Source organism: Papio anubis, chromosome 16, assembly GCF_008728515.1.
Source record: "Papio anubis isolate 15944 chromosome 16, Panubis1.0, whole genome shotgun sequence".
Classification (NCBI taxonomy): domain Eukaryota; kingdom Metazoa; phylum Chordata; class Mammalia; order Primates; family Cercopithecidae; genus Papio; species Papio anubis.
The window spans coordinates 5666864-5692933 of NC_044991.1; the positions used below are offsets into that span (position 1 = coordinate 5666864).

The window sequence follows — 26070 nt, forward strand, 5'->3', positions numbered from 1 at the left end:
GGCACGAGCGGCTCTTCACAGACCCCGGAGCGTGCGTCTCCGTCCGCCGCCACTTTTGTTCTCCGCTCGGGGCTCCGGGCCGCGGCGGGGCGGCAGTGCGCAGGCGCGGCCGGGGCGGGGGCGGGGCGCAGCGGGCGGAGGGTCCCGGCACCGCCCCCCGCCGCCCCGGCCCGCTCCATCCGGGCACTGCCGAATTAGCATCGTGCCGAGGCACCACCGAGGCCCAAGGAGATCCAGGCGCGCGCCGGAGGAAACATAGTCCCTGCCAGCCGGGCGGCTGCGCGGAGGCGGCGGCGGCGGCGGCGCTGGGCGGGCGCGCGCGGGCTGCGGGGCTCCTGGCGCCGGGGGCCGCGCCGGGCCGCGCCGGCGGCCCGGGACCTGGCGCAACTTGCCGCGTCGAGTTGGGGCAGCCGCGGGCTCGGCGCCGCGGCGCCCGGAAGCCTTCTTCCCCCTCGCCAGCCCCCTTCCCTTTCGGCCGTGGGGGAGGGGGCTCGTGTCCCCCCCACCGAGCCCGGAGGCCGCGTCCGCCCGCGCCCGCTCTGGCTCCCGCGAAGCCGCGCAACTTCCCGGGAGCCCGGGCCAAAGTGAGCGCAAAGTGCTGCCCGAGTTGCCGGGATGGAGCTGCAGAGCCGGCCCGAGGCGCTCGCCGTGGAACTCGCGCGCCACCAGGTAGGTGGCCGGGGGCTGGGCTCGGGGCCGGGAAGTGTGTTGCAGGGCGAGGGGGTTGGGGGACCCGAGCCCGTCGTCCTCTCTTCCCGGTCTCGGGATCTTCCAGGCTGGAGTTTGCCCCGGGGCGGGGGGCGAGGGAGTGATCACACGCGCAGACCCCCTTCTGGGCTCCCCTTCGCCCGCCCCCGGCGCTGTCCTGCACAGTTTGGGGGATCGAGGGCGCGTGGGACCCGAGCCTGGCGTCTTCTCTTAAGCGATGTAGGGTCTGCATGACTGGGAGGGTGCCTGGAGGGGGCCCCTTCGTGAGCCGACCCAGGGGAGGGGAGTGCGAACAGCCCCCTTTCTGGCCTCCCCTCGGGCCCCGCGCCCGGGGCGAACCTGCCCGGTGGGCGTAAGTAGTTTTGGCGATCGCTGCTGGCGAGCGGCGGCGTGGCGGCCGGAGCCTGAGCGGGGCTCGGCGTGCGCGTGTGTGTGTTGGGGAGATTAGGACGCGACTTGAATATTTATGAGCTTTGCTCGACACGGACTCGCCGTGTTTACTTGGCTCTTTGTTCCTCCCCCCTCCCCCGGCACACACTCACACTCACTCGCACACGCACCCCGGCCTGCAAACTTGCACGGCTCGGGGCGCGCCGCCGGGTGGCCTCGGCCCCCGCCCCGCCCCGCGAGCTGCCCCGATGAGGCGGCAGCCACAGGTAAGCGGCCCCGCGCGGCACTGCCCGGCCGCCGCGCGTGCGGGACGCGGCCCGGGAAACTTGGGGTACGCTGCGGCCGGTCCCGTTCGCGGGGCTCCGGGCGGGGGGTACCGCGGCCCGCGGGGCTGGGGCGCACCTGACCCCGGGCGGCCGGCTTGAGCCCGCTCCTCCGTGTTTCCGCAGAACGGCGACCTCAAGAAGCAGCTCCACGAAAGGCAGCCGCGGATCGCCGCGCTCAGCGACAAACAAGTAAGCGAGGGGATCGCGGCCCCCCCCCCCGGGATGGGGCGGGAGGGTAGCCGGGCACTTTGGCGGCGCCCTAAAAAGTGCCAGCGTGGGCGCCGCACGCTCAGACTCCCAGAGGGGTCTGTCTCCAGTTCTCAAAGTTCCCCACCCCTCCCCTTTCCTGGAAAGAAAGAGCCGGGTTCTCCGAGGCGGCGGGGAGAGCCGGCCCGGCGGGGGCCGAAGAGAGGAGCTCACTTAAAAGGCGGCGCGCGGCCCGGCGTCCATTTTGAGGTGGTGGACATGTTTTTGGAACGTGGCGATTTCTCCCGGCTCGGAGTCCCCCGCTTTGCGCTGAGGCGGCCGTGGGGGCGGAGGGGGGCGACCGTGGGGGCCTGGACACCAAAGTCCTTGGGAGCGATTTCTGGGTTCCGTGGCAAACCTCGTTTTGCAATCGTTCCTCGAGGCTCCCCCCGACCTTCCACTTCCCCAGCTTCACTTTTTATTCTTGGAACCTGACGCCAGCTCCCGGGGAACAAAAGAAAGGCGCCCCCGGGACCCCCCAGTTCTGCTCCAACTTTGGGCTCTGGGCGTTAGGTGTAGTTGGGGACACCTGAGAAGCTCCCCCGCGGCGGGGGCGCGGCCGCCCACCCCCCTCCCGGCCCCCTCCGGGGAGGAAAAGTTGTCCATTGTGACTTAGTTGCGCTGAGCTCAGCGCTCGGGGTTTCAGCACCACGAACAGATGCCGCCGCCGGAGCCCGGCCGGCCGCGCGCCCCCGCCCCCTGGCTCCCGCCCCTCCCCCGCTGCCCCTCCCCCGCCGCGCCCCCTCCCCGCACTCGCACGCCCGCCCCTTCCCCGCGCAGCCCGGAGCCGAGAACTTTGAGCGGCGCAGCCAATGGCGCGCTGGGGGCACCGCGCTGGCGGGGACGGGGGCGGTGGCGCCCCTCCCTCCGCTGCCCCTTCTCTCCCTCCCTCCGCGCGCCCCGCCCCCGCCCGCGCCGCGCCCCCGGCCATCGATCGCGCTTCCTTCGGAATGCCGGCCGCAGCCGCCAGCGCCAAACTTGGACAGCTCCGGGCCCGCCCCCGCGCGCCCCCGCCCGGGCCGGCCCCCGCGCTCCCATCCCAGCCCGGGCCGCCCCATCGGACGCCCCCTCCCCCGAGGGATTTTCTGGCGTAGGGGAGAGAAGTGGAAGAGGTTGGAGGGCGTTCGTGTCGAGTCTTTAAAGTTAAAAAGTGATGGGAGGGGGCGTGCGCGAGTGACGGGGGGGCCCGGGCTTGCAGAAAGGAAGATGGCAGTGCCGCGGGCCGGCGCCTGGTCTGGGCCGCCGGGCTGGACGGGAGGCTTGGGACGAATGCACTAACCCCTTTCTGTCGGTGCCGCGGCCCCCCCGCACCCGGCCGCGCGCCCCCGTCCGGGAGTGGAAGCTTCCATTCCCGCCGGAGGGGGGGCCCGGCGCGCGGCCCCGGCGAAGTCGTGGAGTTGGCGGGGGGAGGGGACCCAGGCCCGGCATTACCATTTTGATTGCTTTGATGCCATTTTTGGAGGGGGAGGGGTCGGAAGACCCTTTCCCGCAGAGCACAAAGCTGTTTAATCACTGTGTAGAATCAAATCAGATACTTTCTTTTAAAAAAAAAAAAAAAAATCCGCCACCAGATCTGGTCCAGTGTGATAGCTGAGGGTTACTAAGCCCTTTTTTCACTGGCTAAAACGGCAAGTTGTTGACTCCGAGTAGAAGATTTAAAAGAGAGAGGAAAAAAAAAAAATCCAATAACCTAGGAGCTTTTATTGGAACAATGTCTCTTTATGTTTCTGCGTGGCAGTAGTTTTACTATTTGGAATGACTCTTCTGAGCTTGGGTTTGATCATTTCTTCTGTATTGTAGCAACTATTTCAAGGCTGTTTAAATTTTTATGATGATAGTAAATGAGTCGCTATTTATTATCTGTCATGCCGGAATTTAGATAAGCCGAAAGAAACATTTGAAAATCCTGTTTGAAGGTTGCAGCAGCTTCGGGAAGGAGCTCTCCGACTCCGGGCTGCCTTTGCCTTTAAATTTGAACTCAGGGAAGGAGGCTTGCTTGCGAACTGACCTCCATCTTTTTGTGTGTGTGAGTGTGTGTTTAAAAAGAAAGAAAACAAGGAAAACTTTTGTTCTCTGGCCTTTTAGAAATGTTTGCCTTTTAAATGACTAAAAATAACATCGGGTAAGCAGCCAGGATTTGGCCTGGCCATTGGAACTTGTGTTTGTAACTGCAAAGGTGTTGTTTTTCCATTTTCCTTTGTGGCATTTTATATAACAAGGGCTCATAAAAGAGGGAGGGGAGGGGGCTGCAGCCGTGGTTCAGCATGCTAATAAAGCCGCCTTGTCTTTCCCGGGCTCTGCGTTGAAATCTTTCAGAGGTCACCTATGAAATGAGTTGGGTAGACTTAACATTTACTCCCCTCTCCCTCTCCTTGGGAGAGTTTGGTGGTGATTGGCAGCTAAGCTGGGGAATAGTCGATGAACAAGCGCTTTGGAGGTGACTCTAGGCTGAACTAGGGTTTTGAAGAGGTTCTACTTGGTCACCCCAGAACCTGCCCAGAAGGGCCGAAATGGAGGAGTGGAGATGAAAAGGCAAGTGTGTCACAGTTTGCTTATTTAACTCAACGGAAAATTAAAGGCAGAATTCTTTGAGAGAGTTGCTTAGGGAAACGCTCATACTATCTCCACCTCCAGAGATGTTTTCTGTGCTGGAACGTCGGATACAAAGGTTAAGTTTCAATTAAAAGTGCACATGTAGATGATGAACTAGATAGTAAAATGAACAGATGACCCCATTATCCAGGTCTGTTAGCAGTACACTAGCAGCGGAATCCTGTCGTTCAGGGCCCAACATCAATTTCTCATGGACGCCCTTAGCACGACGTTTTTCTCAGTTACTTTAAGAAACATGGACAAGTGCGTCAAGGTGTTCAGAGGACTCATAGTGGTAGCTTATTTTTCAGAGTAGATAGATAAAAATTTTCTGTGTAACTGTCTAGTTTTTGTCCTACCATGGGGGACTAGGGAACAAACAGGAAGTGAGTTTACATAGGACTTTGCTATTTGAAAATGAAGTTCATATTTTCCACTAAAAAAAAAAAAAAGAGGCATCGGATAGTTGGTGAGAGCTGATGAGTTGTGGCGCGGCCCAGGCCAGCTAAGCTGCCTTCCCAGGTGTGGCTGCACCTCGCTGCTGAGCTGTGATGCCGAGAGCGGAGGGCCCTCTTCTTTAACAAGATACCATGTGTGAAGACTCCATTAGCTGCTCCAGCGGTTTACACCATGAGTTTGTAGCACATGCAGAGAGGCAGTAACATTTTTATCTACATTGTCAAGCAACAAGCCCTTCTGTGTAAATAACAGACCCAGCGTAAATACTGGGTGGGTGGGAGTCCCCTCTTTGGAGTTCCGAGCACAGCATGTAGATGCCACGTGTGAGCTGGCATCTCCAGACCTGAACTGAATGCAGGTTCAGCTTTACAGTGGGATTGGAAAGAGCCTTCAGTTTCAACCGCAGTCCATGCTGCTCTGGTCTCAGGAGAAAGACCCCGGAGGTGAGCTTGGGACCATGTGCACTGCCCCAAGAGTCCATGGAGTTGATGAACTCTGGGTTCTGAGGGGCTGTCCCCGAGTGCAGCGGTAAAAATACGTTGTCTTGAAAGGTGTTGTGTGTGCGCCCAGCGCTGAGATGTGTCTTCACCATGATTTACCAGCTGTGTCCAGCACTGAGAAGCAGCCACCGAATGAAGCTGGGGGGTTATCCACAGCCCCGCCCCACATTGTTTGCAGTCCTTTGGTACCAGGACTTTGTGTTTTCCAAACTCTCCTCCCAAGCTTACTCTCCTCCAGAAAGGTGCATTTTAATCTCTCTGAAGTAAAGTGCCAGTTCTCATTGTTGAAACAGTATCATTATACATTACAGAAAAAAATCAGTGCAACTCCAAAAGCTCCACACTTAATACTGCTAGGGGAAGATTGTGGGAATGGGACAGCAAGGCCAAGCCTGATTTTACCCCTGGTTAGCCCAGCTACCACCTGTGTGGCCGTCATCCCCCACCTCTCACACCCGCATCGCACCCCCCCAGCCCCAACACACAGCTGGAGTTTCCTGGACCCCTCCATCCCTTCGTCGCCTTGGGCCCACCCACCGCCATCTCTTACCTGGAAGATAGTGATAGCCCCTTCACTGCATCTACTTAACAACAATAACAAAACCGCTTTGTTGAGATACGCTTTCCATACACTCTTCACCTATTTGAAGTGTGCCATTCAGTGGTTTTTAGTACATTCACAGATCTGTTCAGCCTTCACTACCATCCATTTTAGAATATTTTTATCGCCTACCAAAGGAACCCCTTGGCTGTCACTTCCCTTCTGCCCTTTCCCCCTTCCCCAGCTTTAAGCAACCACTAATCTACTCTGTCTCTAGAGTTGCCTGTTCTAGGCTTTCGTATGAATGGAATCATACTACGTATGTGTGTGTGTATATATATAAAATGACTATAGAGTATGATTATGCTATGTGTATAGTATGATTCCATTGATATGAAATAGATATATTTACATCTTTTTGTGACTGGCCTGTTGCACTTAATGATTCAGGCTTCATGCAAGTTGTAGCACGTATCAGTATTTCACTAGCTTTTATGTCAGGACTTCCCGCTGTGTAGAGAGAACTCATTCTGTCCAACCGTTCATCCACAAGTGGACGTTTGGCTTGTTTCCACCTTTTCCTGTTGTGAGTGGCATGCTGCGTCTACTCTTTTGCCTATTGTGAGTGGCATGCTGCATCTACTCTGGGCCCTTCTAGTACATTCTTCCCCAGAGTCAGTGTCTTAGAATGTGAATGAGATCACAGTGCTCCCTGGCTCACAGCCTTCCGGTGGCTTCCCCTTGCTCTTGGGATGAAACCCAGGGGCCTGCAGAGCCACAGGGATGGCCCTGTCCACCTGCTCTGCCTCTGCCTCAGAAGCTCCGCCTCGCTCCTGCGGGGCAGCTACAGACACCTGGAGTGCTTTCCTGCCTCGGGCATTCTTAGCTTTGCTTGTGTAGATCTCCCTAGATCAGCTCCTGTGCTAGACTGTTAAGCTCCCTGAGGGGTGTCTGCTGGGCTCCCTTCTGCCTATTCCCAGGGCAGGGATGGTGTGAAGATAGGCAATGATTTGTTAACTGTCCTAGGGGAGCCCCTAGCCTGCAGTAGGCCTGGAGCAAAGGGAAGATTTTGAAATCGTGTGTGTTGAAATGAGTGGACCCAGAGATGAATGAGACAAGCTCCTTGCCCTTGCAAACCCGACAAAAGAGTGAGGTGTGGAGAACAGTTTCAAGGAACTTCTGGAAAAAGGCTGTGAAAATCATGCTGCAGGAACACCTGCATCATTGCTGGCCTGGAAACTGAGGACAGCTTCCAGAAGGGGGTTGCCTGGGAGATGTGTCCATAAGGCCTCCTGGGGAGTGGACGGGCAGGGATGGCAGCCAAGCTTGTCAAGGCAAAATGACCCCAGAGAAACCCACAGTGGGAGGTAAGGGCGCTACTGAGTTTTCTGACCGTAAAACCATGAAAGAGGAGGATAGAGAGGGCAGAGAAGGCCAGCTGGGGCAGTGTAAGGAGGGTGTCACATGCGGGGACAGAGGGCCTAGAGTTGATACTGTGGCCTCTTGCTGTGCCCGGTGGCTTCTAGGGCACGAGGCAGGAAGGTGTGTGTAGGAGTGCAGGGGTGCTGAGGGCAGGTCAGAAGGGAGGAGCGCGAAGGATGCCTGGGCTCCCCAAGTGCATGAGATACTTAGGTGTTTGTCACCTGCATGGGGAGCCTCTTGACAGGCCCCATTGTTGTGGGAAGCACGAGACTAGTGCTGGACCCAAAGCGCTGGGTGACCTGTACATACACCAGCCTGTGAGGGTGGGGGTTCCAGGTGACCCTCCCCCAGACTTCACCAGAGGTTCTTAGAGCCAAAGAATTAGTGGGGGACACCTCTGGAAGCCCCAGAAGGCAACTGAGTGGGTAACTCTGCTCGGTTGAAGAAGAAAAGAGTGTGTGTGTGTGTGTGTGTGGTGTGTGTGTATGTACATAAATGCAATTTATAGTTACATGTTTACCAGTTACATTTTTATTTCTATTGATTTAATTTTCTTGGCCACATGTATATAATGACCAATATTTTCGTATTGTTATATGTCAATACAACATTGTACATATAAAGCCTGTGTAATGTGTGTAAAATAGTTACTATTTTGTCTGTTACCAAAATGAGAGGAAGGACTTGTTTTTGAAGTCAGGAAAATAATTACCATTCTGCTGAAGTAAATTTTACTAAGGAAAGCGGTGATCAGCATTCTGTCATTTTGGTGACATTTAGGAGATAAAGAAGAATTCTGCTTTTCAAAGATTTTTATTAGAAAAGCAACACATGCTCATCGGGAAAGTGGCAGTACAAGTTTGAATACCGTAAAATGCAGGTGTCACTTCTTCCTGCCCCACCATATCCTTGGGCGGGAGCCGCGGCCTCGAGGCGTGCCCATCAGAGGTGTCGCAGATGCATCTATGATGTAGGATAAACACTTTCTCACACAAGTCCCTGCACCAGGCATCACTATTCCCAGACCTGCTTTTCACACCTGACATGGTATTGTGGACGTCTCTTGGGAACAGCTCAGGTTAATTCCACGAATACGAAAGGACTTTCCACCAGAAATAACTGGGGATATGGAAGTGGCGGTGGAGGGATATGTTGGGAGTGACGGTGACATCTCATCTACAAGGCTCTACACTTGCAGAGGGCTTCCACTTGATGTCTGCTCACAGCCCACAGCTGTTTTCACATGCAGTTGGGGAGGCAGGTGCGTCCACAGTCACCTGTCGAGGCTCAGTGAGGTATCTGTGTGAGGTGTCTGGCCACCAGGCTCACCCAGGCGGCAGATGGGACGATGTACTATGCTGGGGGGTGTGGGGACAGCTGGGGGGTGTGGGGACAGCTCCAGGGAGGTGACATTTGCACTGGTAGAGAAGGTGGTGGCAGATTGCACACTCGCTGCCATGGCTGGCTGTGGCACTCTCTTCAGTGCGCCTTCTCTGTCCTCCTTGATAAGACTTTTTTTATTTGATTGTCAGGATAATCCTGGGACTTGGGTCGGACTGGGCTGGTGAATCTTCAGGATGGATCAGAGGAGGGCAGCTTTCCGAGGTTGAGCCGCTTGGGACTGCCGTGAATGGAATTGTCAACTCTGCCCCCTAGCCCAGGGTGCCTCCGTGTCAGTCCCCTGCTTGTCTCCAGCTGGTCTCCCATGGTGTAGGGTACAAGGTGATGTAGCCAGAAGAGCAAGGGCCTCAAAGTCAGCACATGGGTTCACGGCCCAGCTTCCTGCGTCTCAGCTGAGAACCTTGGGCAAGCCATTCGGCCTCTCTGAGCAAGCTCCGTTTGCCAGCTGTGAAGTGGGGATGGGAATAAGACTCACCTGGTGATTGAGATGAAATCAGCAGATATGAAAGTGCATTTAGATGCAATGTGAAGGTGTTAAATGTAGGTCTGTTCCTAGAGATGAGGGTTGATTTGAACCACAGGAACTACCCCCTGCCCTGCCCGGGCTCTGACCTGGGCACTTTTGTCTTGTTACGTGTCACCGTTGGGGAGGCGATCTTTCCGTGCGAGAGTGCCATGTTGCTTGTTGCCCCCGTAAAGGTTGACGATCACTATGCTGACTATGCCGCCTGCATCAGCCACTCCAAAGAGTCTGCTTTGATATCTTAGAATCTTAAAACACCTGCTGTCGGAACTGGACAACTGATTTCAATTAACTTTGAATTTTTTCAATGAGATGACTCTGATAATAACTTTGGTAGTCCCATGGTGCCTCATTAGAGCTGCTGGCTATGATGATTAGCCTTGTGATTTAGCAAGTTTTTCCTCCAATGCCTTTGTCTCTTCAGGAACCGAATCATGGGCTGTGTCTTTGATTTCACTTGTGTGAGCAGTGAACACACGAGGCTGCTACTCGCCCCATCTGCGGACACACCGCTGATCCTGAGGGCGCCACGCTCCTTCTTCAGCAGCTGAGGCTCTTGTGTGGGGCAGCATCTTGGGGAGGCTCTGGTCACCTCTAGGGGGTTAAGGAGTTTTGAGGGTGTCCGGTGGCCCAGCTTTGGAGGCTCTGCCCCCAGAGTATCCTCCTGAGTGCTGTGTAGAAAGCTTTTAACTTTGTCTCCGAGAGGCACGTGACAAAGCGGTGGACAGTGCAGGCTTTAAAACTGGATAGACTGGAGTTCCAATCCCGGCTCCATCCTTTGCCAGCTCTTCCGCCTGGGGCAGGCTTTGCCGCTTTGGAGGCTCTGGTTCCGTAGTTATAAAAGGGGATTGATAATAGTTCACGGCCAGCCAGGTAGCAGAGTGCCTGGCGCTCAGTGATCACTCAAGAAACAATTTCGAGAGGCCACTTCAGGATTAGTGAGTGGTGCGTTAAGCTCTGGGCCCACAGGAAGTTCTCACGCAGTGGGACTGAAGACGGGTTCTGACGCATCCTGGCTTTCCTGGGGGGCGCTGGCTCTGAGCAGGTGCCTTCTGGTTCTCTCTGTGGCCTGGCTTGGCCCAGAGAGGTTGAGTGCCTTGTTGAGATCACACAGCTGGTGAGTAGAGGAGCTGTGGTCCAGTTCTGGACCATTGGGTGCCCAGCTTCGTGACCTTAACCCCAACACTGGCACGTGTAGGGGGAGAAATGACAGTGTATTGGCACCAATATGAAAAGTGAGGTGTGGACTGTTACTCCAGGGCACATGGTCAGATAAAAATAAGTGGAGTTATGATGTTGGAGACGATCCCCAGCAAGTTAGTAACCGTCCTGGTGACCGTGAGTGGAACTTTCGTTCCAAAGTAGAAGTCATAGAAGCTTCCTGGGGTCTGGGTCTGAGTCTGGTCTCTGCATCTCCCGGGAGCCTGGCTCTTGGCTTAGCACCGGGGAGTGTGTGGCTGGCCAGGGACTCGGCAAGGATTGCGGGATTGCGGGGTTGCAGAGAGGAGTCTGCAGCGCAAAAGCCAAGCCCTTCGGAGCTGGGCGGTTTCCTCCTCCTCCCTCTCACTGGCTTGCATGCTGCTCTCCTTTTTATTATTATTGATGTTGTTGTTTTATACTTTAAGGTGGAGACATCTCATTTTGAAATGGTTTCTGTTCTCTGAAGGAACAGATACGCTTTCCGAAGATTGTTCTGTGTTGTTTTTGGTGGTGACTTCCTGTTCAGTAGTAGCAATCCCAGTGTGAGGAGAAACTGCTGATGCAGCTTCGCTCTGGTTACAGTCCCTGACTGCCAAGAGCGGGCATCCCTTGGCAGCTCTGATGGGCCGTACTATATGGTTTTTTACTTTGGCTTGGCACTTGTGCTGGTCTTCTTAAAATATGGCAGAAAGGAGGGTATCCATGGGAGATTTTTATTTTTTTGCCCAGGGTTGAGTTGAACCCTCATCCTGAAGAGGGATGCGAGGGGCAGGCCAGGCTGGGTCCCGGTCTCAAAGTGGGGGTGTTGCAGCCCCTCTGGCAGCGATGTCCCAGGGACCAATGGGGTGAGCATTGTATGCACTGAGCTCGATTCCTGAGGCGCAGCCAGGAAATGAGTAGAGAGCGCTGTTGTCAGTACTACTTTATTAGCAATAATGCAAGAAACAGAAAGCCAGCAGGACCCCAGAGACATTGCCGTTGAAAAGCAGGGAGGCATCTGTGACTTTTTGTTGATACAGAAACCTCTGAGTTGCTTTTGGTCTTTGGACGGGTGTGCCCAGAGCTGGGATCGGCCCCTGACTTGGGAGTCTGTTGAAATTGAGGGGACGTGCCCCCTGCCGTGGCCTGATGGCTTATGGCTGAAGCTAAAAGCATAGAATGTGAGAACTAAGGGGAGCACCTCGGCCAAGCCCCTCATCTTATCTGAGGGAAACTGAGGCCCCGGTCGGGATTGGGGATTGCACCCAGGAATCAGAGTGAGCCCCTGTGATTACAGGTATTCTGATCCCTGTGCTTCGCCCATGCAAGAAACCTGTTGTGTTTGTTTTCACAGTTAGATTCACTTCACCAGAGTTTTCTTTCTGAAGCCGCTGGCCCCAGAGGGCAGCCTGTGCGTGAGAGTTGCTGGGTCCTGCACGGATGACCTTATGTGTGGACAACAGGACTGCCAAGAAAGGACCCTCAGGGCACCCAGATGTTTTCAGAACGGTTGCTAGACTCTCCAAGTAGTTGACTTCTGAATTGCCTAAGTAAGAGACAGGCAGCTTTGGCAGAGCACAGTGTGTTTCGGAATGGTCCATGCGATGAAACTTACTAAATCAGATTGGCTGCAGATCTCCAGGTGTGGGTAAATTTCTTCACCTGCTGTGTCCCTGGAGAATCAGGAGTCCCTGCAGCCGTCACCTAGCCCAAGTTTGCTTATTTCTGTTTTCAGAGTCTGCATTTGAGGGTAGGGGCCAACTGTGGGCTTGTTAGGGAAGAGACATTCCCCAGAATAGGAAGGGAGCTGAGAGGTAGTGGCAGCGGTTATGGAGGCAGCAGTTATGCGAAGCGGCAGCAGAGGGGTCTGTTGGGACCTCCCTGAGGGGGCAGCCTGCAGGCTGCCCCTGGGTGAAGCTGTAGTCAATTTGGGGAGAGGCTTTTTACCCCGGGAAAAAGAAAATGGCTGGAATGAGGCAGGAGAGGAGGGGAAGGGAGAGACAGAGAGGGAGAAGTGTTTCTCTTTGATGTCATTCAGGCGGAAAGCCAATCTGCACATGTAAATGAACTTGAAAATGTAATTAAAAATATATACATATTAGAGACTATGATCCAGAATTTAATGTGAGATGCAGCTCACAAAGTGACAGGTAGCATTTCCTACAATCAGCGATACTGAGTCTCGGCTGTGATTAATGTGTCTCAGTGGTAATAAATGCACCACAGATAAATGCCGGAATTATTTGTTAAACTCCAGGTTGACAGCCCCATTGAATGCAAAGCTCTGTTTGCCCACATTGCCCACGCCCACCTCCCTGCAGCCAGTGCAAGAAGGTCCCCCCAAGAGCCTGGAAGGAGAGGTGACAGAACAGTTACTGGGGCCATCGTGGACTGAGGCCAGAGCCCTCGAGGTCATTCCAGCCATGGGCATGGGGAAGTGGCAGAAGTGGGCACCTCACGGGAAAGCTGCCAGGAGCCACCTGTGGCTGCCGTCTCCAAGTAGGAGCTGGGACTCGGTGGCCCAGGACCTTCAGCGTAAGGGACTGGAAAGGATGAGGGTAGTGGAGCTGTCTGTGTCTGAAGCCTTTTTGCGTATTCTCCGGGGTGTGACCAGATCAGGATGCTCAGCTGGGAGGGCCGCGCACCAGGCTCGTGAGCAGTGGGCAGAATAGGCCCTTGTGGTGGTCACAGACTCGGGGGGGAGACAGGTGATCGATGAGAAACACAATGCATGACATATATGACATATGGAGTGGGTTGGAAGGTGGCAGGTGTTGTGGTGAAGAGTAGAGCAGAGGAAGGGGTATGCACATGCATGTGTGTGTGCGTGTGTGCACACGTCTGTGTATGCTTGTGTGCATCTGTGTGTATGCACGCGTGTGTGCTTGTGCAGGCACGTGTGTGTATCCATGTGTGCACGTGGGTGTGTGTGCGTGTGTGCATGCATGTGTATATGTGTGCATGTGTGTATGCATGTATGCATGTGTGTGTGTGTAGGACAGTTGGCAGCTTTAGAGAGTGGTCTAGAGGGGATCAGAGAGTCAAATGGGGTGGGGACCGTTCCTCTCAGTGTGACTGACCTCAGCCTTTAAATCACCACCTGGCCTGAGTGTTTGGGAGGGAGCACCCCTTTCATGGGGCAGAATGTTGACCACAGATTGGAAGTTAGGTGAAGGCTGATTTCTGCCCTCAATCTGCAGGAATTCCCTGATGATAAGAGCTGTCTGGGCTAGAACTGGTTGTTTAAGGCGTTCGTCTGCCAAACCACCTCTCAATCAGTGAAGGAGAGGCGGCACCAACCGGCAGTTGTACGGGGAGCCTGGCCGATGCTCCCTGACGCTGAGATTCTGTGATTCAGAAATCTTGAGACTCATCAGGGACTCTGTGGCTGTGTAAATACAACCTGAGGCTCCCGACCTTGGCAGGGATGGCAGACTCCAAAGCTGTGGGCCGGCCAGTGGTCCTGCCGAGGGCTGGGCACTGAAGAGACCGAGCCCCTCAGCTGGGGGCAGCATGGCCCAGCACCCCCCTGTTGTCATGTGGCATGGGCCCTGTGCCGCCGGCTCCTTGAATTTTTCAAGAGAAGCCAGAAATGAAGTGTGACCTTTGGAAGTGGGCCGTGAATTACAGCCTTTCCACATATCCCCGGGCAGAAGGGATGCCCCTGCAGATCGAGGTGACCGTCGCCTCTGCGACCATCTTCGAGCCTCTTGCCATGTCCCCTCCGCTGTGCCCTCGACACATGGCTCCTTCGTCTGCATTGTCTGGGGCCCGGCGGAGGTGGGCAGTCCACCCTGACCTCAGGGACAGAGTCTGTCTTTCCCTTGGATAGCTCTGTCATGCGGCGGCGGTGGTGGTGGTGGTGGTGGGGGGTGTCATCTAGTAATTTCTTCCCTCCCTCATTTCCGTCTCCACTCAACATCTCGCGAGGTGCCGACAAACCGAGTGCTGAATGCAGTGACTGAGTCAGACTCAACCCGTTGAGATTCTAGAACCTTAGCATCCCAAAATGCAAAGAGTCTGTGTTGGTGAGTCCTGAGATTTGAGACCTTGGTTCTACAACAGTCCAAGCTCCCAAGGTTTAGCGATTCTGCAGTCCCAGAGTGAGCCCCAAACCCCTGGGAGGGAAGGAGCCGATCACACCAGCAGAGTGCCTCGGGGCTCCTCGAGGGTGTTTATCTCTCATTTAGATAAGTAAGTGGAACACAAATGCATTTCTGTAAATAGACTCGTCCCCCAGCCCCCCACACACTCCAGCCCCAGCCACTGCCTCGTTGGAGTTATTTTATTAACGTGTTCTGCTGAGTGGACTTGAATGGGGAACGCAGCCTCTCATATTGTGGATCTAATTATAAGCACGAGGGACGGTACCAAAGAAGCGGCTTTGAAGGGAGAAGAGTCTGGCAGCTTGGTTGAAAGTGTCCTTTAATGAACTTCTGTGGCACTTGTATCTTAGCAACACATTTTATTACATCCTGGTGCAGCTGGACTTGCTATACAGTAATTCATCCCCCCTGCACCTCCCCCCCGCCAACCTTGGCTACTGGAGGGAGGGATGTGCCCACCCGCTTCCCCAAGGCAGTGTTTGCACCTCTGCTGCTTTGTTTAGTTGATGAAAAAGGCAAACACAGCTCTGAGAGCCGGGGACCTGGCCGGGGACCTGGCTGGCTGAGTAGAGTGTATGAGCTGGGCTGGAGGGGTTGGGTGGTGGGCGGCCTCTCAGCCTGACCTGCTACGAGTTCAGATGCCATCAGATGTCACCACTGCAGGCTGCCATGCAGGTCTGCTGATTCTCGCCCTGGCGCTCCCCAAGTTTGGGTATTTTTATCTGGACTTCTTTCCCGTAATGACACTAATTTGGATACTGCGGAAGTGGGGACATTGGCGCATCTTTCATCGCAATCAGCAGCCTGTATGTAAGTGGGGGTGGGGGAGTGTTGCTGAGACGAAGTGGGCGCCAGGGGAGGGGAAAGTGGGTCTGAAGCTCTGGGCCAGGCTGCCCCGTCCGGCGGGGCTCAGCTGCATGTGACCTGGGGTTGCGGCTGGTTACTTTTCTCTATGAGCCTTAGCTTTCTTCTCTGCTGCGTGAGTGTCCTGTGGCCACCGTAACTGATCCCCACAAGCTGGGCAGCGTAAAACAGCAGAATTCATTCTCTCACTGTTCCGGAGGCCAGAAGTCTGAAAGGAAGGTGTCAGCAGGGCCACACTCCGTCCGGAGGCTTGAGGGGAGGCCCCTCCCTTGTTTGTGCCAGCCCCTGGCGGCTCCTGGTACTCCTTGGCTTGAAGACAGTCTCTGCCTCCGTCTACACCTGGCTCTCTTACCTCGGGTCCTGTCTGGGAGTCTTATAATTCACCAGTCATGGGATTTAGGGTTCACTCTAAGGCACAATGACCTCAGCTAACTAATTACATCTGTAATGACCCTATTTCCAAATAAGGTCATGTTCCGAGGTTCCAGAAGGATCTGAATTTTGGGGGGACACCCTTCAACCCAGTACCTCTGCCAGCTGAAGCTAGTCCTGCCTACCTCAGTTCAGGTTGCAGGGATGCCCCGGGGTGACCCCGCATCAGGTGCCTTTGGCCCAGTATGTGGGTCCACTCCCTGTCCTTTTGTCACAGCCAGGAGCTGAGATGGACAAACTGTGAACTCATGCTCCATCCCGAGCGGTGGGATGGCAGGATCTTCTGAAACTGTGACCGGGCAGGTGGTTTGAATATTTGAAATCAGAACCGTCTCAGAAAAGCTGGGTGCGTCATTTACTCTAGTTTGTGGCTCTTCACAGGCAGAAGGTTTGACATTAGGTTGTGTGTGTAGTTTTGAAAACCAACCAGCTGAGAGTTTCACCCTGATTTGTTTTCATCCAGTGGCAAGGAAAGGATGCTTTAGAAGCACAGTCGACTTGATAGGGATGCGCGTTCTCCTGGGTGCACACACAGCTTCCTTGGTGCTGTTTGGCCTGCAGGAAAGTAAAGAGTCCCAAGTTGCTCGTCTCCACGAGCCTCGATTTTTCTCATCTATAAAGTGGCTAAAATGAAGGCCCCTGTCTCCAAGACCTGTGGTGGGGATTAACTGCCTTGAGGAGAAGCATGTGTGTAGACTGCACCTTGCCGTGTGTGTGTGCGTGGTTCTGGACTTGCTGTTCTTGGCTGTGGCCTCTTCTCTGGTTGACCGGGAGGCTGGGATCTGTTTCAGCCTCCCCATCATCTGGGCTGTGGGAGAGCCCTTGGGTATGGGAGGATGGAGCCGGTACCGATGTGGTGGGTGAGTGTGGACAGGCCTCTGCTGCCTTCACTTTCAACAACACGGAGGCCTGCCATGATCCCCCTTTTACCGGAGAGGACACTGAGGCTGGGCAGGGCGTGATGACTCACCTGAGGGCTTGTCTCTGAAGCTGGAGTGTGAACCGGCTTGGTCTGGGTCCCGTGTCCCTGTGTTGTCTATATGTTAAACTGTATCCCAGCCAGAATGGAGCCCAGCCCGCCCAGCCAGCCAGTCCTGCCAGGAATCCCAGCGAGCTGCCGGCCCCACCCCGAGATGCCGCACATGGATGTGGCGTTTCAGGTTTACGTGGCTCCTGCCTGGACCTGATGCCTTGCGGTCCCCGGCATCTCAGGGAGTGGCAGAGTGGAGGTATCCCTTCTGACCAAGTGTGAGGACGCAGAGTCCTGTGCCCTGTTGGACTTGGTGTATTTGGGTAAAGCTCAGATCTTTCTGAGTCAGTCTGTGTCTGTAAAATGGGGACGAGGCTCTACTGCCTGCTTTAGAGCGGGGTTGCAAGGCTGAAATGAAGAGAACCAGGGAGACCTGGGATGAGGCCAACAGGATCGTGTGAGCAGGGCGGGTAGGGTCCCAAGAGCCTGTCTGTGGGGTCACCATCAGGTCGCCACTCCTGTCCTCCTGTTCCCCACCCCACCACGTCACTCATTCTTACGCCTACTATGTGCTGGGTGCTTTACACGTTGTTGGGTCCACAGAAAGTGGGGCTGGAGCTCTTCCGTGGAGGGTGGCGGCCAAAAGCCGGAGCCGGGCTCAGGCTGAGTTGGTGGGGACCCTGGCCCTGCCGCCCACACGTGCACACGTAGAGGTTCAGTCCCGCATGTGGAAGACACACATCGCCTCTGCTCCTGCCTCTTAGGTGTGTTCCAAGGTTTGATGTGGGTGACGTGCTCGGTGGTCGCCTGCTGTGCTTGGCATCAGCCAGCAGTGGAGCAGGACTTGGAAGGCCGGCCTGGGACACTGGCTGGTGGCTAGGTAGCCCTGACACCACTCTCAGTGACTTGCTCCAGTTGCCCTGGCGTTGAGTGCGTCCACGCTGCGGTGCAGCCACAGCACCGCGTCCCTGTCAGTTCCTCCTGCACATTTCATCGTCCAGCATCCCTGGGCAGCGGCAGCCTCTGCAAAGTGTCTTCAAGGGGGCTCTGTTCAAACACTCCAAGGGCCCTCCCCTGGCAGGGGCATGAATGGTGCTTTCTGCAACTTCAGAGGGCGTGGAGAGAAGGGATTAACACAGAACTGAATTTCTGCTAAACTTAGAGAACTTCTAAGAATGCACTGAGAGAACACAGTCTGCCCTTGAGGCAGTGCGCTCCCTGTCACTTATGTTGGGCAAGGTAAGGGACGTGGCTGGGTATGGTGTCTCACACCTGTAATCCCAGCACTTTGGGAGGCCGAGGCGGGTGGATCACGAGGTCAGAAGATCAAGACCATCCTGGCTAACACGGTGAAACCCCGTCTCTACTAAAAATACAAAAAATTAGCCAGGTGTGGTGGCAGGTGCCTGTAGTTCCAGCTACTCGGGAGGCTGAGGCAGGAGAATCACTTGAATCCGGGAGGCGGAGGTTGCAGTGAGCCGAGATCGTGCCACTGCACTCCAGCCTGGGCGACAGAGCGAGACTCCGTCTCAAAAAAAAAGAGAAGGGACGTTTGCATCTGGGGTGAGACCTGGCCAAGTGTGCTCCCCCCATGTCCGGGTCTAGTTTCTTTAATGCCCCCAAATAGTCCATCTTGTGACCCAGCCAACAGCTTCTTTAAAAAAGCTGTTTCTTAGGTTACACAGTTGACTCATTTACTAAATGTGTTTTTGGAGGAGACCAGAGAAAGTGAAGACAACAGTTCTCAGCAGCCCCTTCACCCTCTAAAGCCAGCGAGGGCAGCCATTGTCCCCCGTGTCCCCAGCTGAGTCCTGCTTATGGGGCTGGACGGACCAGCGGAGCTGAGAGTCAGGTCTGGCCAGCAGGCCAGTGGAGGGAGGCCAACCAGACACAAAACAGAGGTGGAGACAGTGGCCTCCACAGGAGCCCCCCAGCTGGGCACAGGGTGACCACCCCAAGGTCCTCTGAACTCTGTAAGAGGTCCCCAAGGTCCTCTGCATGGACTGACCCTCCATGGGTGTCCTGTCCCCCCAGAGAGGACCACAGCATTGACCCTCCATGGGTGTCCTGTCCCCACAGAGAGGACCACAGCATCACTCGCCATCTGGGGGACGCCAGGTCCGTCCCCGTTCTCAGCCTCTCCTTGGGTCTCCTGCGCCGAGGCTGTGTGAGCCTCTGCCTCCTTCCCTGGGGGAGGACGCTCAGTGGGATCATCTGTCGCAAGTCCGTCTGTCATTTTGGTTGTTTTGTGTTCCGTTTGGCTGACGTCACTGAAGAAGGAACCACTGCACGCCGTGGGTTTTCCAGGCACTGGAAGTCCCTTCCCCTTTGCACGGGTCCAGCACCTGGGAGGGGGGAGATTCATGCCGCACCGTGGAGTGGCCAGGCTGCCCTTTCTTTTACCCATTTTAGGGAATTCTTACTAACGTGCACATCAAGCTTTTTGCCTTCTCAAAGAGGGTTTCCTCATTTGAACTTGATCCCCTTGGTGCACAAATGCTGAAATTACGAGTGTTAATGACTGAAGGATGCCCTAACCTGGATTAAAGCCCAGGTTGCATTTCTCTGGACGGTTTTGGAGACTGCCCTGCCCGATGTGGACGGGACCCTCGTGGCAGCTCGGGAAGGCGGATGGGGCCGGGCTTTGATTCCCGCCTCACGGGCCTGGGCATGGAGGAGCCGAGGCAGCAGTGCCCACCGTTGATGGCTACACCTTCCAAGGTGGTTCAGGGCTCCCCCTGGCCACGCAGTTAGCAGCTCCTGCCTTTTTTCCTCGGTCACACTCCTGGCTTTATTAAATAACATTTACCCAAATTTTTATTGCAGTAAAATGGACATAACATAGAACTTAACATCTTCACAGTTTTTAAGTGCTCAGTTGAGCAACATTGGATACATTCACGCTGTGTCGTCATCACCACCATCCATCTCCAGAATTTCCTCATCTTCCCAAACTGAAACTTGGTACCCATTAAACAATTATCCTATTCCCTTCTCCCCCAGCTCCTGGCAGCCGTCATTCTACTTATGTAAGTGGAATCGCAGAGTATCTATCTTTGTGCAACTGGCTTTTTTCACTTAGCGTAATATACTGAATTTATCTTTTTGCCGCTGGCTTTTTTCACTTAGCAGAATATTCTGTTACTTAGCATAATTCATGCAGGTTGTAGCTCATGTCAGAACTTCCTTCCTTTTTCAGGCTGTGCAATATTCCACTGCTTGCATGTACTCTATGCTGTTTATCCATTCATCCATCAGTGCATGTTTGCGTTGTTTCCACCTCTCGGCTGTTGTGAATAAAGCTCTTAGGAACATGGATGTGCAAATATGTTTGAGTCCCTGTTTTCTGTTCATGTGGGTATCTATGTGGAAGTGGAATTGATGGATGGGCCTTGTGCTTTGCTTCCTGGGCAAACCCTCAGTGGAGAGAAGCCTGAAGGGTTGCCTGTGTCATCCTCTGGGGACATAGTCCAGGGGTGACTGTGTTCCATCAGACCTGTGTCCATGTCTGTGGGAGCCATGGTTTTGCCATCACATCCTGCCAAGGAATTTGAGTGCCTCTCTGCTGGCTTCCCCCAGCCCCTGGTAGGCCTCTGTCCAGGGAACATGGGCACGGGTGGAAGTGGAGGCAGCGGCAGCATTCATGGAGCCCGCTGGCCCCTTTGGTGTGCACTTTACGAAGGGCGTGCCTGTGCTCAAAAGGAATTCTCTCGCTAGAGATTTGCATTGGCATTAAACACGTGGACATTAAAAATGTAGCTCACGGTTGGGCATGGTGGCTCACGCCTGTAATCCCAGTACTTTGGGAGGCCAAGGCAGGTGGATCACCTGAGGTTGGGAGTTTGAGACCAGCCTGGCCAACATGGTGAAACCTGTCTCTACTAAAAATACAAAAATTAGCCTGGTGTGGTGATGGGCGCCTGTAATCCCAGCTGCTTAGGAGGCTGAGGCACGAGAATCGCTTGAACCTGGGATGCGGAGGTTGCAGTGAGCCGAGATCACACCACTGCACTCCAGCTTGGGTGACAGAGTGAGACTCTGTCTCAAAAAAAAAAAAGTCCAGTTCTGGTGGCTTGTGTAGACTTTATATTATTATAGTGATTCGTTTTCTTTTTTTCCTCTCTCAGGATGATTAGTCAGCAAGGGACCAATTCCCTCGTTCCTCATTCATTAACAATAACTAACGTTTGTATAGCAGCATCTCGGAGTGCTGGGTATTGCCACTTACATTGGCCCATTGGATTCACATTTCATGAGTTTAAAAAGCGAGGTTTGAGGGCTGGTGGGCCTTTTCCATGGCACCCACAAATAAAATCCAGCGTTTTCTTTGGAGGAGGCCAAGCTGAGATTGGAGGCAGGTTCCTGGAGCCCTCCTCATCACTCGCACACCACTGCCACTTCCAGCTTGTTCCTTGAGTCCGGGGTTTGAGAAACGTTCATGTGGAGAGTCCCCTGAGGTCTCCTGACCAGCCTGCTTTATCTGTGGCCCTTCAGACTACGGTCCTGTGATCTGCCAGCCTGCCCTGGGCTGCTGAGAGTTAAGCAGCCAAGGCCTGAACGTTGTGCCCTCCCCGAAGTACATACCTTGAAACCTCACCCCGAGGTGATGGCATTAGGAGGTGGGGCCTTGGGAGGTGATTAGGTCCCAAGGGCTACACCCTCATAAATGAGATTATGCCCTTATAAAAGAGGCTGAGGGTGTCTCTCTGCCTTTGTGAGCACACGGCAGCCAGGTACCATTTTGGAAGCAGAGAGCAGCCCTCACCGGACACTGCGTCTGCTGGTGCCCTCCACGTGGACTTCCCGGCCTCCAGAACTGTGAGCAGTAGACTCCTGTTGTTTGTAAATTACCCAGTCTAATCTTTTGATGTAGCAGCTCCAAAATGACCACAGCATATGCCATTGCTAAACTTCCACAGTACTCTCCTCTCGATGTGCAGGAAAAAAGACGCAACCTGCAGACCTTTCTCAATTAAACTTTTTTTCCCTGGCATTCATATTTCCTCAACCTTTGGTTCTCAGGTTCTTGCAGAGGACAAAATGACATAATAAGCATCAGACAAAAGTTTACAGTTGATTATGACTGTTTTGAAGACTTTCATGGACTTCTAGTTATTTTTTTCACATGTAGCTAAATGAAGTTGTATTTTTTTCTTCCTTTCATTTCCCTTTTCCCTTTCCCTTTCCTTTTGACAGGGTCTTGCTCTGTCACCCAGGCTGGAGTGCATGCAGTGGCATGATCTTAGCTCACTGCAGCCTTGATCTCCAGGGCTTAAGCAATCCTCCCACCTCAGCCTCCTGAGTAGCTAGGACCACCAGCCCATGCTACCACACTCGTCTAATGATTTTTTGCAGAGACGAGGTCTCACTATGATGCTCAGGTCGTAATCTTGAACTCCTGGGCTCAAGCCATTCTCCTGCCTCAGCCTCCCAAAGTGCTGGGATTACAGGTGTAGGTGAGCCACCATGCCTGGCCTTGAGGTGATATTTTCTATAGTAAAGTTTTTCCTTGATTGTATCATGGGATTAAATATTAGTTCATGGTATTCTGCAAAGATGCTATCCCTTGGCTCTGCTTCCTAAGTAAGTTTGACAAATGCTGACCAAATAGTCCAGGGATTCCCTGTTAGCCATTCTTACTGGTTGAGTTCTTTGTTTGACGGGGAGCTCACTATCTCCAAAGCAAGTCCACTCCAGGCCTGGACACCGTGGATCTTCAGGGTGGCCCACCTTAATTTGGGATCCGTCAGTTCCTGTTCTTCCATCCATCTACCCACCTGCTGGGGGAGACCTTTATAATCTATGGCCTGATAGTCAATGAGGGGTGAAGGGTGAGATAGAGAGGAGAAGGAGGGGTGGGGGAAAGGAGAGGAGAGAGAGAGAGAGAAAAAGAGAGAGTGTTGGGGGCTCCATGGATTTAAGAACTGTAAACCTCAATGCCTGCCCTCAAAGGGTTCCTTGTCACCATGAGGAATAGCTGGGGTCCCGATGTAATGATCATAGGTGGTAGCTGCCAGTGCTCTGGGTGGTCAAAGGACCATGGTATGTCTTGCTCTGAGCTCTAACCCTGTGCACAGCCCCCCCAACTTCACCTCTCAGGTCCCACATTGAACCCTTGTTAGTTTCGTGAGCTTGAGCCTGTTATAAGCACCCTTGCACCTCTGTGCACTCACGTGCAAGATGGAGATGATCGAGTGCACGCCTTGTAGACCTGGAAGTGTGAAGCAGAACCGTGACTGTTACAGCTTAGTGTGGGGCTTGTGCCTCTCAGCTTGGCCATTACCTTCTGCTGCTGGCTTCAGAAACATCGGTCTCCCCGGGGGTCCCACTGGCCTTCCTTCTCATCTCTTTGCTAGTTCCCACCCTCATCTTGCCAGTCTCACCTCCTAAATGTTTTCATTATTTTTTCCGACTGCTGCCACTATTCCTTCAACCCACAGCAGCTTTCACTGGAAATATTACAGCAGCCCCCTGACTGGTCTCTTTACTTCCAGCCTCTGTCCACTACACCGTGACCAAAGTTGTTTGTCTCAAGTTTAGCCTTTATGTTACTCTTCTGTGCGTAAACACAAACTTTCATTCCCCTTGGCCAATGGCAGTAGTTTCCAATGTCTTCTTAGCCTGTCTCCCAGGTATGAATCTGATAGACAAGCCCTGCTTGGAGCTGGGGCAGGTGCAGGATCCTAGGACCCCACATGCACCTACCCTCTGCCCAGCTCCAGGACCCCACCTGCACCTCCCTCTGCCCAGTTATAGGACTCCACCTGGACCTGCCCTCTTCCCAGCTCCAGGACCCCACCTACACCTGCCGTCTCCCCAGCTCCAGTACTCTACCTGGACCTGCCCTCTCCCCAGCTCCAGGACCTCGCCTGTACCAACCCACCCCCATACCTCTAGGACCCCGCCTGCACCTGCCGTCTCCCCAGCTCCAGGACCTCACCTGGACCCGTGCCCCCCCACCCCAACACCTCCAGGACCCCACCTGCACCTGCCCTCTCCCCAACTCCAGGATCCCCAGCTCCAGGAACACTGGCATGTGGGAGGCATCTGGGCTCCAGCGAGCACAGTGTAGAAGCAGATGACTTGAGGAATAAAATTCAAGACTTCGTTGCAATGGACAGATAGTGGCTTTTATTATCTCGCCTCAAATCCCTTCTTCAGCCTCATCTCTGGACTCAAAACTGCAAACCATTTCTCAGATAATGTAAACGTGGGGATCACTGAGCCTTTGCTCTCCTGCTTGGGTTGCCCTCTGTTTTTTTTTTTTTTTTTAAATAAGATCCAGCCCATCCACCAATACCGAAGGCCTAGAGCATCTCCTTACCTTCAAGAAAGGACCTCTGGATTCATCTGGATTGGATCATGTAGATGCAGGTGGTAATGAGGATGGTGGTGATGGTGGTGGTGGTGCTGCTGCTGGTGATGGGTGTCATGGTGATGGTGGTGCGGCTGCTGGCAATGTTGTCATGGTGATGGTTGTCATAGTGATGGTGATAATGGTGATCATTGTGATGGTAGTGGTGCTGGTACTTATGGTCGTGGTGGTCGTGCTGCTAGTGATGGTTGTCATGGTGATGGTGGTGATGATGGTTGTCAGTGATGGTGATAATGGTGATCATTGTGATGGTAGTGGCAGTGGTGCTCATGGTGATGGTGCTGCTGGTGATTGTCGTCATGGTGATGGTGGTAATGATGGTTATAGTGATGGTGATAATGGTGATCATTGTGATGATAGTGGCAGTGGTTCGCGTGGTGAGGTTGTCAGTGATGGTGATAATGGTGATCATTGTGATGGTAGTGGTGGTGGTGCTCATGGTGATGGTGATGGTTGTCATGGTGATGGTAATGATGGTTGTCACAGTGATGGTGATAATGGTGATCATTGTGATGGTAGTGGCATTGGTTCACATGGTGATGGTTGTCAGTGATGGTGATAATGGTGATCATTGTGATGGTAGTGGCGGTGGTGCTCATGGTGATGGTGATGCTGGTGCTGCTGGTGATGGTTGTCATGGTGATGGTGGTACTGATGGTTGTCATAGTGATGGTGATAATGGTGATCATTGTGATGGTAGTGGCGGTGGTGCTCACGGTGATGGTGGTGATAGCTATGGTGATAACATCAGTGGCGGTCATGGCAGCTGTCATTTACTGACCACCTCCTATGGTGAGTAAAAGTGTTTTCCATGTTGCTTTGCCATCACAACACATCCCTGTGAGGAAATATTATCTCCCATATTATCTCCACAGTGGAGGGAACAGAGACTAGAGTTGTTTTTCTTTTTTCTTCATTTTTTTTTTCTTTTGAGAGATGGGGTCTTGCTTTCTTGCCCAGGGTGGAGCTCAGTGATGCAATCATGGCTCAATGCAACTTCCAATTCCTGGGTTCCAGCGATCCTCCTGGTTCAGCTTCCCATAAGTGGGACTGCAAACGTGCACCACCACACCCAGCTAATTTTTTTTTGGTAGAGACAGGGTCTCACTGTCGCCTAGGCTGGGCCTTGACTTTTTCATATATCAGGAGCTAGAGCTTGCAAGTGTTGGCCTTGCTACTTGGTGGCAAATCAGACCCTGTGAATTGCAGTTTCCTCTTAGTAAAATGGATGTAGTGAAAGTCCTCTCTGTTCTGACAAGAGATTCAGGTGTGCAACAGTTAAATTTTAATGAACGAATGGTGGGTGTGGAAGTACCTTACAAACTGTAAATGATATTGCTGTTAGATTATGTTCTTAAAGACAAGATGCTTGTGTGTGTTTAAAGCAGGAGCAAAAAAAGTTTTCAAAGTCCTGGTCACTGAAGTCGATACCCCAGAAGTGAAGTTCCTTGTGTTCCTGGAGGATGCCCTGCTGAGGACCCCCTGCAGAGTTAACAGTATAACAGAAAACCCACAGGGTTGCCAACATCACTTTTAAAGACCTTGACACTCAGGTAGCGTATTCCAGGGCTAGTACCTCCTGTTGCTTTTGCAGAGTCTTTGTGACATTGGCGGTCCCTTGATAGGTCTGACAAATCTCAGGTCAGGCCCGGGGTGCCATCCGTTCTTCTTCTCCAGGGCTTGTAGTTGTGTTGGCCACCGGCGGGAAATACCGAGGTTCTGGAAGGAAATAACAGGAATATAATTTCTAACAGTCCTAATATGACTTTTTTTGAAAAATAAAGCTTTCCATGAAATAACAGGATAAGCAATCCTAACACCCTACAAATTAAATTCATAACTTACAGAGCAGGATTAAAATACAAATAAGCATGTATGTCACACACTTTCATTTTCATGCTGAGCAGGCGTTTTTTTAACTCTCAGGTGTGCCTCCCAGCTACAGCATTGCCAGGCTTTGCACAGGGGCCCTCAGAGCCAGCCCCTTGATTGCACCTGAATCCCCAAGTTCCCTTCACCTGCAGAAGCCTGGTGCC

The 26070-nt window shown here is 53.6% G+C and overlaps 1 protein-coding gene across 1 annotated transcript in view; it reads left to right on the top strand.

The window, feature by feature from the left end:
* The first annotated feature begins 343 nt into the window (after nucleotides 1–343).
* The window catches only part of PHF21B (PHD finger protein 21B), a 131106-nt gene continuing 105379 nt past the window's right edge, over nucleotides 344–26070 (top strand). The window contains exons 1-2 of the mRNA XM_009217487.3: nucleotides 344–669; nucleotides 1548–1613. Of these exons, the coding sequence (XP_009215751.2) occupies nucleotides 616–669; nucleotides 1548–1613 (120 nt within the window). The 5' untranslated portion in view covers nucleotides 344–615. The remainder of the gene's footprint in view (nucleotides 670–1547; nucleotides 1614–26070) is intronic.